Below are 14,242 nucleotides of genomic sequence, written 5' to 3' on the forward strand. Positions count from 1 at the left end.
TTGGCTTGGAGTGCCAGCAATACTGTGCAGCTTCTGAGGCTGGCCCTTAAGGAGAGACTTGCAGCTTCTGCCTTTGAGTTTGGTACGGCTTATTTTGAAAGCCAGCTTTATGTAAGAAGTCCAATTACGCTGAGGCCACAAGGCTGTGAGGAAGCCCAAGCTAGGCACGTGAAGAGAAGGAGAACACGGGAGAAGCTTCATGGACTGTCTAGCCCAGCCCAGCCCAGCCGCCGTCAGAATGCAGCCAAATGAATGACTACAGCCAATGGTTCTTCCATAGGAGGCAGAACCGCCAAGCTGAGTTTTGCCCAATTTCCTGACCTAGAAGTTCGTGAGGAGTAATGTTGGGGTTGTTTGTTATGCAGCAATGGATAACCGAAACAGGATTATATCCCCATTATATAGGGAAAGAAACTGAGACTAACACGGCCTGTGCTGTAAACTTCTAACCAGCTTCAAACCTAGAGCCCCTGAATCCAAAGGTCTTGCTTTGCCCTACATACCTTGATGGGGGAGTCATTCCCCCACTGCAGTATTTGGACTGTGGGGAAATTGGGGGTCCTGAATTCCAGCCATTGGGCCATACCCTCACACATTCTCTCTGGAGGAAGATGGGGGTATGACAATTAGCTCTGGAGAACCCAGAACCCCAAACCCTTCCTTTCTTCCTTTCCTAATCACCATCAGCTTCCCAAGAAAGAACTAGAAGGAAGAAAATGTGTGTGCCAAGAAAAACCTTGGGACAGCTTTTCTGCATCTCCCTCTCAGTTTAATTAGAAATGCTGTTCTGGGCAGTCTATTCAATGTAAATGGGGTTGAAGTTGGTTTCAATGGTAAGTCTTATATTACTGATAACATATTTCATCACATTCTACAGTTCATAAAGTGCTTTAGTCCTATGGGCTTGGGTGCCCCTAAAAGTCTACCCATAGATTCCCCAGGGGTCACAGAAACTGAAGGGCAGATAAAAGTGTCACGCACTGCTAGAATTAAGATGAGGGCTGAACTGAGAACTCAGTACACCATCAGAAGCTTCTGGTCCTCTCCCCAGGTCCTCTCAGTCTGCTCTTTCAAAAAGGGATTGCTACTTCTTTCCCAGCTTGCAGATCCGGGCTCTAGCTTTGTGACAAGAGTGAACAAGAACGCTAAGGGAAGATTTGGCACTCTTGACGGCAGTTGCCAGAACCCAGTCCCGTAGAGTGAAGATAGGGACCCAGGTTGATGAGTTCTGAATGGCTAGTTCTATCAAAATTGGTTCCCTTTATACAGTTCCAGAACCTGCCCTATGACAACCCGCAGGAGACCCGTCCCCCTCCCAAACTGTGGGCCCAGTTCTATTGGTTTAAATATCTTTATTGCTACTAAACTCACCCACCCAACCCGTGGCCAGCAGTTTTGAGGTGCCCCGCATCCAGAAGCCTAGTAAAGGGCTCTTTGGTTTCCATCTGGGGGCCAAGGAGAGAGAGGACCTGTATAGTCTCCCCCCAGAAACCCCCAGAGTGCTTCTCGAGCATCCCTCGGGTGCCTGGGCCTTCCTGGGCGGTCGTGTATCTCAAGCCTCTCCACCTCACAGTTTCCAGAGGCTTGGGAGATGGACTTTCACTCCGGGTAGCCGGGCCAGGACAGCGCCCCCTGCTGGAGCCCAGAGGTCGCGCGGGTAGCGAGAAGCGACACTGCGCGTAGTTTGGAGAGGCTGGCGGAGGGTCAAAGGCAGAGACTGAGCTCCTTGCGCACGTGGCAGCGGTGGCACTGCACTACGCAGCACCAGTGGAAGCGACACAGGCAGTTCTCCTCGAGCTGCACGCTCTCCTGGCGGTGCCCGCGGCCGCAGCACAGCAGGTCACAGCCGCTGAGGTCCGGGGCACTGCTGTTGCAGGCGCGGCCGCGCGTGCCGGGGGAGCCCGTGCGCCGGTTGGGGGCGCAGAAGTCAGGCGAGTCGGCGGCGTAGAGTAGGTCAGCGCGGCCCGGCGGCTTGAGACTGAGGACGGCGGGCAGCAGAGCTTTGCCATCGTTGGTGCCCATGACACGCGAGGCGCCGTGGAAGCGCTCGAGCAGCCGCGCGCCCACCTCGCGGAACGGGGGCAGCTTCTGCCAGCAGGTGCGCAACGCGCACGAGCCCGACAGTCCGTGGCACTTGCACTCGGTGCGCATATGGCTCCGCACGGCCTGCAGGGGAACAGAGAAGAGGGAAATGCGGACATACGGGGAGTGCGGCGTGCGAAAAGGCCCAGAGGACGGACGTAAAATAAGATGGGGGCAGTGGGCGGAAGAGAGGAAAGAGCAGGGGGTGGGGGAGGGAAAGCGAAAGGTGGGGAGAAGGAAATCGGGGGAGCGACAGCTCCGAGAGGAGAATGAATGAAACGTATGGAGGAGTAGAAGTGGGGCGTGGGGGACAGAATGCCGCGCAGAGATTCCAAGATGCAAAGCCAGGGAATCGGGGAGAAAGCGGAATGGACAGCAGGGGCGAGCTTCCCCTGGAGGAGGTGGGGAGGCGGTAGCTGTCCCATTCTCCTGCCGAGCCTCTGGGCCCCAGGCAGGGCTGAGCAGAGGCGAAGCGCTGGCTCCACCACCCCTCCCCAATCCTCCCTGACAGGTATGTGGGCCTGTCAGGACATTCTTCTCTGGGTCCCCTTTTACCCCCCTGCTCAATGTCTCATGCCCAGTCCCTAGAGGACACAGGATGTGTGTGGGGGTGACCCTAGAGCTAGAACCTAGACAAAGGGTGCAGGGTGGATGCACTACTGAGAACTGGAACCCAGGAGTCCTGCTCTTTATTTGTTATTTGTGTCTAAGAGTCTCGACCCCACTAGAGATTTATGGGATCCAATGACCCAGGAAGATCATCTCCGGAAGCTCAGAGTCCAGGGGCTGATCTGATCTACAGATAGATCCTCCTCCCCCTCCCAGGCCTTCTTCTTCCCTCTGGAAACACGTGACCCAGACGGCTTTCTTGTCCGGACACAGGACCTCTTGGGCCTTCTTCTTTGTGGAGGGAAGGGGGGAGGCTGCCAAGGTCCTGTGTAGGGCCTGGTCTGGGGTTGCTGGGCAGCCAGTCGACAACAGCCCAGATTCAGTCATAGTTTTCCGGGTCTCTACCTGGCCCCCCCCCCCCGGCCCCCACCTCCACCAAGATCTACTCCTTTCCAAGCCTGTTTCCCCCCGGGCCTGTTTTAGCCCCTTTCCCTCCTGTCTCCCAGCTCCCCTACCTCTAGACCCCATAATTTTGCCCCAGCTTCTGTCCCTCCTTTCATTCCCAACCTTTGTCTCTATCGTCCGTCTTTGTTCAGGCAGCCATATCTCTACCTACCCCAAGCTTTACCCCACCTGTCCTGTCTTAGAAGTATGTACCCCCAAACGACTCCATCTTCTAGGCTGGCCACCTCACATCCCACTTGCCCATCCAGGCTCCTAACCAATGCGCCCCCCACCGCCATACCGGCTCCCACACACATTAACACACTCCTACACATACACACCCTTATTCCCTCACACGCTTCCACAAATGCGCTCCCACACACGGACCCCACTCTCCCACATCTGCCCACCGACATTCACACACTCTCCCACATCCACTGACACACTCATACATTCCCGCACGCACACTCTTACACATCCACTCACATATTTCTACATGCACACTCATATCTGCGCACTCACGCACACACACAAGCTCTTATATGGCCCTGCCCATACTTACCAGGCGGCCCGCCTCATTGTTGTGAAGTTGCACCAACACACGGATGTCTCCACGTCCCCGCTTGTGCTGCGCATCCATAAAGAGCCTAGACTTCTCGTCCCCGAAGTCCACGTCATCGCCACAGCCTCCCCACTCCCAGGCGGCACTGCCATCTTGGGATCCTGTGAGGCCAGGGGGCCCAGGGGTGCCTGGCAGGCCCAGGGGCCGTGGCGGGGCCTTCCCGCGGGGTGCCTTGCAGCCGCACTGCAGCAGCTCGCCCATGGAGCAGGCCTGCGTGACCGCGTGGCTGGCGCCTGCAGCAGTAATAGCAAACACGAAGGCAGTCTCCCGGATGTCTGTGGAGGCAGGGAGGGGCGGTCAGCTGGCAAAGCTGAGTCCTGGAGGACTATGATGAGTGAGGCAGTGAGGCGTGGGGCTGGGAGGGCCTGGGCGACAGGGTCAGGGCAGGGTACCCAGAGATTCATGGAAGAGATGGGGCTCAGGCAGCCTCCCCAAACCTCCACCCTCTCCCTTGGTACCCCTGGTCCCCTCTCCACACTGACCCTGCTGCAAGATGCGCCCAAAGGCCTTGCTGTGGCTGGAGCAGTTCCAGCGGCGGAATCGGAACTGGAACTGGCACTCTCGAACCCCCAGCCGGGCACCCCGTGCCAGCTCAGCCACCACTTCTGGCTCTGTTTGGCACAACTCAGCCTGCCGCCCTGCCAACCTCCGTGCCTTCCTGCAGATGCTGGTAGGGTCCATGACCAAGGGGCTGCCCACTGCCCTGGGAAGCAAAACACAGCAGGTCAAGGGCATAACTCAAAGGGCTGGGGGTAAGGGAGACCAGACCCTTCAGCCCCCAGCCAGGAGCTGGGACACGCCTCTTCCCTACCCCACCCTCCCAGCTGAGGCTGAGGTTCTCCTATCTGGTTCTCTTACCATGTCATCCATGTCTGTGTCACCTCTTAACTAGATTCTAGACTGAAACTGCTATAGAGCAAGGATTCAGTCTTATCCTTCTGTGCACATCTTCATAAATAAATCCTTATAGGAATTTGACTCAAGGTGAAGGCAGCTGGCACCAGGTAGACCAAGACTAAAATTCAACAGGCCTGGCCCAAAAGGGAGACAAGGAAGAAATTAACAGAAGGAAGATCAAGAAGGCTGTCAAAGAAAAGAAAGTATGTATAGATATTAAAGAAAAGTAGGCAGTATCAGAAAACAATCTGGTCTTAGTGGACCACAAGTTAGATATGTGTCAGCTGAACAGCCCCGATGCTAAAAAGGCAGAGGCAATCTCAGGGATTTAGAAAGCCACAGAATGTCAGAATGGCAAGGGAGTGGAGCCTCTGAGGAAAGTCACACTCCATCTCTAGACCACGTTTCTCCTGTAAAATGGGAAGGTTGGGCTTTGATCTCTAAGGCGGGACCTACCACCCTGATATCCTGTTTCCCTGAACTGGAGAGCAGGAATGAGAGCTGGAGGCTGAGTCTCTGCAGTGCCATGAAGTAGGTGATACTCACCCTTCTCCTGCTTCAAGCTCTGTAGCCTTTCCACAGCAGGGTGGCAGCAAGCCAACCCCTGTTCGCTGGAGTGACATAACTGATCGGAGACAGGGGATACCAGCTGGGTGGGTATCACATACTTTCAGAAATCCCTCCATTCCCAGCCTTCATTCCGCCTGACAAGAGAGCTACCCTTTGGTTTCCACCTACCAGACCCCTGAAGGTTAATCCAGCTGGGTATTCACACCTGGATGGAAGAAGGGCTTCCATCAGACTGCTTTTATCTGAATGCTTAATCGGGATTCCTTTCTTGTAGGAATGAGTCTCGAGAAAGTAACTTGAGACCACTCAAAAACCCTTCAGCAGAGGGTAGAAAGAGACTCTGGGTAGGGAGAGAGAAGAGGCACCAGGAGTTATAAAATGTAGAGGAAAATGGTGGTAGATATGTGTCAAAGGTCAAGGTGGCCTCTTTTCAGTTTAGTGCTAGTGCACATCCACCTCCACTGTCCCCATTTGCTCCACAGTACAGGCTGCCCAGGCATGTTCTGGCTCCACGACAATGAGATGTAATGGGCTTAAATAGCAGCAAGAGGAATTTAGGTCTTAAGGTGGAACTTCTCAACATTGTGGAGGGAGATGCTTGAAGCGGGGGTTGCCGGAAGACGTGTACAGCACAGTCCTTTAAGGCCTCCAACCCGCGCCCTCCACCCCCACTACTCTACAGGTCACTGTCATCATCCCTACCCAAGTAATTGAGGCTAAGATTCTCTCCTCAGTGGAGAGACTTCTAGTTCAGACATTCCCTCCACCATGCTTAGGATCTGCCCATCACTGCACTCCAACTGTATCCTGGGAAGGTCCAGCCCCAACTCTTACCCAACCCTAGAGAAGTGATGAATAAAGTGGTGAGCAGTGGGCCAAGGGTAGGGCAGCCAAGCTGGCTCCCAAAGGTCTAGTGACCTTCAAGAGTTGATCAGTCCCTCTATCTCCTATCTATCTATCTATCTATCTATCTATCTATCTATCTATCTATCTATCTATCATCTATTCCTCCTCTCCATCCACTTATTCCACCTCGTTACAAAAAGAATTTGAGGCAGCTTCCAGCATGCTCATACAGGGTCAGTAGGTAAGACTATAAGCAACTTGAGAGTTAGGACTATCATTTTTCTTTGTCTCCTAGGCAGAATTTTAAAGGCTTACTGCATATTTATCCCCCCCCCCCATTTTTATGAAAATTTACAAATTATAAACAATTCCTATAATATTACAGTGCGTACCATTTAATACTTCGTTTTTGATTGAATGGACGAGCCACCTAAGGAGGTCTTCACTTGAGCCGAGCACCTGTCCACATGTCATTTCATGGCTCCTAATCAGTTTCCGTAAACATTTTATCTCCCCCACTGGACTCAGAGGCAGGGAAGCAGGCCTTCCTAGGCTGTCCAGTGCCTTTCCTGCCACCCACATGCCCAGGACTCCACCTAGGAGTCTGGAGCTCTGCAAACTTCTCCTCCTCCCCATGCTGCTAAGTTCCTTAGTTCCGCTCCCCAACTCTGCCCTCTGCTAACTCCCTAATTTCCCAAGGTTGACAGGCCTTATCTTCCCAAGGTTGCTGCGTCCCCATCCCTCTCCTCTCCCTCCTCCTACCCTAAGAAAGCAGGAGGAGGGGATATGCAGGGGAGAAAGGCAAAAACCTCCTGACCTTGTCTGCTTTCCAGGGGCTAGAGATAAAGGAATCAGGAGGAGCATGAAGGGCAGGGCCCTTCAGGAGGTGGGGCTGGCCCTTCTTGGAGTTGAGGGGCTGCCCCAGAGTCAGTTCCTGGTCTGGGTCTGGCTCCCCAAGCTGGCTGCCTGCCTGGGAACTGGACTTGTTTACAAGCTGGTCAGGAGAAGGGATGGGCAATAGTAGCGGCCAGAATCCCAAGGGACTAACTTGCTCCCTGCCCTCCTGTCCTCGCTCCCATCTTCAAGTCACAGAAAAGGAAACTCCAGAAAAGGAGTGGCAGTGGGGCGCTGGGCAAAACACTGAGCCTTGCTTTAGTACCCTGGTCTCTTTCAGCTCTGGGTGGGCTGTGAGCCACTCTGGGCAAGTCAGTTAGTTCCCTCTCTGGGCTTCAGAAAAATGAGGAGTTAGCATGAAAGGCTCGCGCACCCCCTCTAACTTTAACACTTGACTCGACATCAAGAAATAACTCCCCCATCTCCCCTCTTCCTTTATCCTCCTTCCTTCCCTTCTGCTTCCTTAGGAAATGAACTCTGCTATTGGTGCCTCTGAGTCAGCATTGTTCTGGGATCAGCCCAGAGAAGATATGCCCTTTTGGAAACATCTGCGTGTTTGAGGGTCTGAATCACAGTGGTAGTAAGAAATATATAATATAGAATATGCAGGGTCTGAGATCCTGAACAAATAGACATTCCTGGGCATAGAAACAATGAGGCTAACCCTAAAAGAAATCAGAATGCAGACAAGAAGGGACAAGCCTAGGGTTAGCCACTCTAACTGGCTTGGCCTGCGCCAAGATCTCCCCACCAGGGACCTTGGTTAATAGAATCAATAGCTGACTGAGGCGGCATCAGGGGCCAGCCAGTTCCTACTGACAGCATCCGTAGATCTAAGGGAGGCCCCAGGTTCTGGCCTAATTTACCTTTCCTTTCCCGGATTCAGAGGGCCAAAGAGAATGCTGGAGATCATGAAGTCCAGCTCCACCAACCTCGCCCCATTATATAGATGAACAATCTGAGAAGGGAGGTGACTGACCCTGGTCACTCAGTGGAGGGATCCCCATCGCAAGAACCTTAGGTGACTATTTTGAAACCCAAGAGGCTGTAGGGAAATGGCCACCAGAGGTATCGGAAGACCTCAAGTGGCCTCGCATGCAATCCTCCACACAGCCCTTACTCCTAGCAGGGTTGGAGTAAGCAGCCAGCTGCAGGCATCTCAGGTTATACCACTACATTTCTGGACTCAGGGTCACCCCCTCTACACCAGTAAGTCATCGAAATCTTACCCAGCATCTAAGCTCACCTCATATCCCACCTACCCTAAGCCTCCTTCTCTGGGCTCCAGCCCTCGCTGGCTCCCCCCCCCCCCACATCATGCCACCTGTCACTCATTTGGGAGTGCTCGTTATTCTGCCAGTGGCATAATTATTTGTCATGTTTTCCTGTCTTATCTCTCCAATTAGATAGAAAACTCCGTAAAGACAAAGATCTTGTGAGGAAGCAAAATGTCAGTAGCAGAACGCACTCAGGGCTTCGGGGATCCAGGGGACCTGTGTTTGGAACTGGGCTCTGCCGTTCGCTTGTTCCATGATGTTGAGCAAGTCCCTAGCATGCGAAGTTGGCACTTAGTATTTGTTGAAAGGATAATGAGACTTAACCTTCTGAGCCTTTTTCTGCAACTGTAAAATGGGAACCAATAATAACACCTGCCTAATTCCCAGGTGACACATAGAAAGAGCCTGTGGGCTACCACAAGTGTTTTTTTTTTTTTGTCTTCCCATTCACATCCTTATTCATCTCTTGGCCAGCACAGTGCAGGGCAAATAGTAGGAGTGCAGGCAACATTTGTGGGTTCCTGAGAACGCTCTTTTCTCCAACTTTCTGCCCTTATTTCTCAGTGTGTCTCTCCACCTTATGGACCAGCAGCACCCTCTAGGACCCCTCCTCTTCCCCAGCAAGCACTCCTGGGTGGACCACTGAGGCCAAAGGGATCACAGACCCTTTTTGGTGCCAGTCTCCTCTGAAGGGTCTCACAGCCAGCTCCTCTCTATTTCCCCACACTCACCCCCAGGGTCTCTCATCTGACCCCCACCTCCCAGAAGCCAGCAGAGGGAGCCCTGAACCCTGGGGCTGTGGGTGAGGGCTGCACAGGGGTGGGGGAGGTGGATGGCGGAGAAGGGGCAGAAAAATGTTGCCTGACGGCTGGCTGCCGAGGCGGCTGAGCCCGGGCCTGTGCCCGCCAGCCTGTCCTGTCCTGCTCTGTCTAACTCAGTAATTACTGCTCCCCCTCCCCCAGCCCCTACCCCCACCCAACCACCACATCAAAGCCAGTGATGCCCCAGCTCCATTAACCCCTGCCTCCCCACCGCCCTCCGGCCACCCCATGCCACCCCTCTCCCATCCTGCCCCCAACTGCTTTCCTCTACCCAGACCTGGACATTGGCCTTTTCTCCTTCCCAACACTCTCGGGAGAGGCCAGGTCTTTCCCTTCCCTGACAGACTTCAACATACGAGAGACTTCCTATTGATCAAGGCTATGGGAGGCCAAAGAGTGGATGCACTGACCTTCTGGATACCCTGAGGAGAACCTGTCACATGCCTTCTGCTCTCCCTTACTGAGGTGGGGAGCACCCATGTGAGAGCGGGGGTGTAGGAGCAGAAGGGGACTGTGGAAGGCCCTGTACCCCTTCCCTGACACCCACCCCATGGCAACCAGAGTGAGATGCTCAGCAGGAGGTAGACTCCCAGCTTCAGCGCTCAGCCACCTGCATTCTGTGTGCCTCAGGCCACCTCTTGCCCCTGGACTTTGCTGGACTTCTCACTGTGAGTGAGAAGATTAGACCAGATGATCTCGAAGTCCTTTCCGGTCTCATTTTTGGATTAAATGGAGGGCTCAGAGCTGGAGGATACAGCCAAAGAGGTCAGGTAGAAAACAGGAGAAGAACCCTTCAATGACCTTACCCACCCCCAGGTCTTCCTCAGGCCTTCCAGGGGAAGTACCCACGGTCTCCCCTCCCATCCCACTCCAGGCAGGAAGGAGGATGCAGGCTAGAGGGCACTTTCCCCAGTCCCCAGGGACAGGCTTCTGTGTTCCCTGAGTGCCTCCTCCTCTGGCTGGCTGGGTGCCCTGCTGCCAGCCTGACCATGGCCCGGCTGCCCACCCCGCCCTTGCCTCATCTCCTCACAGCTGCATTTCTCCATCAAAGTACACATTCTGGAATCCCCCTCACTGGGCCCTGGTGATGAAGCCTCTCACTGACTGCCCTCCCGCCCCATGGCTGGCTCCGGATGAGAGCAGGGCAGGAGAGGGCTACACACCCCCCCCAGGAAGTGCCACAGTGCCAGGACACTAGTGGGCTCAGGGCATGCTCTGGCTCAGATCACGCCAGCCTCCTTTGCCCCTGCCCTTTTCTGCTCACAGCCCCATTGTCTCCCACCAGGGGAAGCTGCCAAGGCAAGAGGCCTGGAGGGTGGGACTGGATGGCTACCCCACCCCCAACTCCACCCCACACTGAGCTTGGCAGGGGCCAACAACACGACTGCCCACGAAGGGTCAGGGGCCCCAGATAAAAATGGGATGGGAAAGGTGGCCAGGCCCAGCCTGGGGTTGAGGTCACAGCTGGAAAACCTGGGTGTCAGGAAGAAGTCTGGTCCCTTCCCTGCCTCCCCGTGAGACCAGATCTGAGGCTGTCCTAGGCCTCCAGTTTCTGTTTCTATAAGGAAAGGTTGGCGTGGGGGGCAAAAGGCAAAATGAGATGGGGGAAGGAAGTGAGACTGGGTGGTGTCTTTCCCAGTGGAACAAGGGGAGGGTTAGTTTCTTTCACAGAAAATATAAAACAGAAAGAGGAAAGAGGAAGAGAGAAGAAGGGAGATTGATTTGGCTATTCTGTGAGAGTGAGCTATTTTCTACATCCACTGATTGAAGGTACATAAAAATAGGTCAGACATTGAGAACTTCCTGGAGGGGGACAGAAAGTGGGTAGAAGGGGTGGGAGCTGGTGACCAGAAAGCTATAACCTCATTCTCTGCCTCATTCTCAAGATGAGATCTGTCAGGGCCAGAGTACAAGCTGGATGGCCCAGAAGTAGTGGGCTAGACAAGATGGCCTCAGGATAGCTTGGCCAATGTCCTGGAATCTGGGATTCTGTGATTCGCAAAGATACGGTTACACATGGGAGAGAGACAGAGGCTGGAGGCAGTTTAGAAAAGATAAATTTCTTCAGGGGGAAAAGGGAAAGAGGGAAAGGAGTGAAAGGAAAACCTCTGCAACCTGGAGCCAGGTCTCTGAGCCTATTCCTGGGCCATAGCCTCCAGGACCCTCCTTTCTTAAACAGGAGAGTCCTGTCACTCAGAGTTCCTGGTGTCCTCTCTGCTCCCAGTCTGGCTACTGCCAGAATGTAAGAGTGGACTGCAGTGAGCTGCTGAGGGTCCAGCTGCTTTCTTGTCCATCACTGGCACCCTGACCTAGCTAGCATTCTCAGAAAAGGAGGAAGAAGAAGGCCAGCAAGCAGCTCCTAGACATCAAGAAACAGCTTGGAAGTTCCTGGTCTAAAAAAGCTCCTAGCCTAAGTGAAGTTGGAGGGTGAGCATGAGACAAAGAGTGGCAGGAGCCTCAGGCCACCCGGGATGCTGGGTCCGGCCCACTAGCCCAAACCTTATCTTAAAGGGCAATGATGGGGTGTGGTGAGGACAGGAGTGTAAGCAAGCAGAGTCAAAGATCCTGAGAAAGGAAATCTGGGCTCAGACCAAAGGAATGAAGTATCAAAAACAGACAGAGGAGAGTGAGGGGGCCAAGGCAGGCAGGAGAGATAGGTTCTCTGAGAAGCATCTGAGCGAGGCAGTCTCCAGACACCTTATCACCCCAGCCCCTCACTCTTCACCCTGCTCGCCCTGCAGCTGTGGCCATGAAGGCCTCTGTGTTCTCCCACACCTGCCCTCCTCACCTCCTCCCCCACTTTCTGCTTCCCAGCTTCAGGGTCAGTCTCCAAGGGACCAGATCTCCCTCCCTCTGGTTTTGGCTCTCACCCAGCAGCCCTTCCTGAACAAAAGAACCCCCACAGACACAAACCCTAGAAAGGTGAATCAGCCAATTCAGCAACACTCCACAAAACAGCACCTTTAGCCTCCAGGGCCCCAAAGACCAAGGCTCTGCCTTCTAGGAGCAGGGAAGAGACCCAAGGGGAGATAGATGGTTGTCAGTGAAACACAGTAACTGTCACTCATGGGTGCATTTGGAGCACAGGGAAGACAAGGGAGGGAAGACAAAATGACAGTTTCATGGAGAAAGTGTTATTTTAACTGGAAGGATGAGTACAATTTGGACAACTGGAGAGGGAGGAGAGAGAAGGCAAGACGTCAAGGAGAAGCCCCTGTCCCCAAACCCTGAGAGAGGACAAAGTTAGAAAAGGTATGTTTGCGAAGCAAGAGAAAGATCCCTTTACCTTGGATTTTACATTTAAATGTATGCCCTTTGCACCTATGAGGTCTCTGGCCAGAACCTGGGATGCAGAGAAGAGGACATAAATTTATGGAGTACTTCCCAGTGTCAGATCATTTTGCAAATCATTCCACCTAATCCTATCAGGTCTGCCAGATAAGGGGATTGTTTCCTTATTTTACAGTAGAGAGATATCGGGAAGCAGTGATAAGTGACTTGCCCAAGGTCACTGATTTAACAAATGGCGAAGATTAGATCTTAAGTCTATTTCAAAGCTGCTACTCCATTATGCTAAACCAGGATCAAAGGACACAGCTTCCTTAGCCGAGACCTGGGTCTCCTTCGATCTGCCCCCTTGCTGACACCTCCGAGGCACGTCTCTCCCTCTTCACGGAGGAAGGATCTCAGCGAGCAGCTCTCTGTGTGGGCATCCTGCTATCTCCCTAGAAAAGAAGGATCTGCCTGCTCCACCCTCCCTTCCAAATCCGGGTGTGGGGGAGGAGTGGAGTGTGAAGAAGCCGGCCAATTACATGGCTATATGCAAATAGGCAAGGCCCTGTCTTCTTAGGATTGGCTGTTACATCAGCGGTATTGTCCAAGTCCCTCCTCCCTCAACACTGAGCTATTCCGGGCGGGTCTTTGCAGCTCTGGAGACTGGGAAGGAAAAAGTCTGCGGGATCCAGCTAACCCAGTGGTCCCAACTCGGCACCCACCTTCCAAGCCCCTGCCCCAGCCCCTCAAACTCGAAGTTCCTGCAACCTTCGCTGCCTAGCTGCTCTAGCTAGGGCCAGTTCTGGAAAGTCCTCATCCCTTAACTAGCCAGGCCTCCCTCACTTATATCAGTACCCTGCCGGGTTCCCACTACCTCCTGAGCTGCACATTCGCTTTATCCTTGACCTCACATCTGGAACGCCCAGGCGTCTGGGTCCCTTTCTTGTCTTTCCTCCTCTTCTTTGCTTGGGGAGGAAGAAATAGAGAAAGCCAAGGCTCTGACTCAGTTTCCCCTTTTCATCCCTTTCCCACCACTTCCGCCCATTCAGAAGAAGCCCAGAGAGAAGCTAGTGGATTGGTAGGCAAAGCGAGGCGGGGAAGAGGCAGCCTTTTAACCCTACCTGCCTGTGGCTTCCCACCTTATTCGTCTCTCCTCAAATCCAGCTCCCCTCCCCTAAATCTACAGCCCTCCTTACACACGCTTTTCTTCGGATCTCTGACTATAGATCTTTCCCCGGTCTGCTCAGTTCTTTCGTACCCACCCGTCAATTCCTTGGTGACCTGGATTAAGCGCATAACCTGGGAGAGAGGTGGGGTGTAGGAGGAAATACAATAGAATGTGCGGGGGTGGGGGTAGGTTAGAGCCGCCTGAGTGGCAGTTCCGAAGTCCCCTGGCGGAGGCCGGCCCGAGAGCGCTACGCACCTCCCCCGCACCACCCCAGCGCGCAGGTAGAGCCCGGAGGCAGCGGGACCGTGGTTCCGAGCTGCTAGTCACGAGGTCCCCACCCTCAAGCGTCAGGAGCCGCACCGGGACCGCCCAATGCAGCACTCACCACCACAGTCCGCCGACGTGCGCGGGACACAGAAGCAGCAGCAGCAGCAGCCCGAGGCGGGAGGGCACGGGCGGCAGCATCGTGACCGCTCTACCGCCAGCCAGTGCGGGCAGGGGGCGAGGCTGCGGAGCCAGCTGGTGCGCGCGGCGGCCCGGGCTTCAGCGCCAGCGCGGCGACGGCTGCGGCGGCCGGGAGGCGATGGCTCTGGCGGCGGCGGGGGGGCCCATCCCGGGCGAGGAGGGCGCGGCGGAGGCGGAGAGCGGACGGGGCAGCCAGCGCCTGTGTCTCCTGCCGAGCTCGCTCGGGAGAAGAAATCAGAGCCGGGGGCGGGGGTGGGAGGGGAGCGGGGCCGGG

At 54.5% G+C, this 14,242-nt stretch overlaps 1 protein-coding gene across 4 annotated transcripts; it reads right to left on the minus strand.

Moving 5' to 3' along the window:
- Positions 1–719: 719 nt before the first annotated feature.
- On the minus strand, positions 720–14,199 carry WNT6 (Wnt family member 6). 4 transcript variants are annotated; one of them, XM_016156882.2, is made up of 5 exons: positions 13,889–13,989; positions 4,616–4,788; positions 4,240–4,460; positions 3,698–4,032; positions 720–2,166 (listed from the first exon to the last, which is right to left on the minus strand). In XM_016156882.2, the coding sequence occupies exons 2-5, from the start codon at positions 4,621–4,623 to the stop codon at positions 1,705–1,707; spliced, it is 1,026 nt and encodes a 341-aa protein (XP_016012368.1). In that variant the 5' UTR covers positions 4,624–4,788; positions 13,889–13,989; the 3' UTR covers positions 720–1,704. The 4 variants fall into 4 exon arrangements, with proteins under 4 accessions (XP_016012368.1, XP_016012367.1, XP_016012365.1 ...); XM_016156881.2 differs by lacking the exon at positions 13,889–13,989 and adding an exon at positions 6,463–9,167; XM_016156879.2 differs by lacking the exon at positions 4,616–4,788 and having other exon boundaries at positions 13,889–14,199.
- Between the last annotated feature and the right edge of the window lie 43 nt (positions 14,200–14,242).

Source organism: Rousettus aegyptiacus, unplaced genomic scaffold, assembly GCF_014176215.1.
Source record: "Rousettus aegyptiacus isolate mRouAeg1 unplaced genomic scaffold, mRouAeg1.p scaffold_m13_p_2, whole genome shotgun sequence".
Taxonomy (NCBI): domain Eukaryota; kingdom Metazoa; phylum Chordata; class Mammalia; order Chiroptera; family Pteropodidae; genus Rousettus; species Rousettus aegyptiacus.

Excerpts from the sequence above, each read along its gene's own strand:
- WNT6 (XM_016156879.2), bottom strand. The coding sequence starts at position 13,968 with ATGCTGCCGCCCGTGCCCTCCCGCCTCGGGCTGCTGCTGCTGCTGCTT. Across the intron at positions 4,461-13,888 it reads CACGTCGGCGGACTGTGGTG|GGCAGTGGGCAGCCCCTTGG; the intron begins GTGAGTGCTGCA and ends TTTGCTTCCCAG. Across the intron at positions 4,033-4,239 it reads TGGGCGCATCTTGCAGCAGG|ACATCCGGGAGACTGCCTTC; the intron begins GTCAGTGTGGAG and ends CTGCCTCCACAG.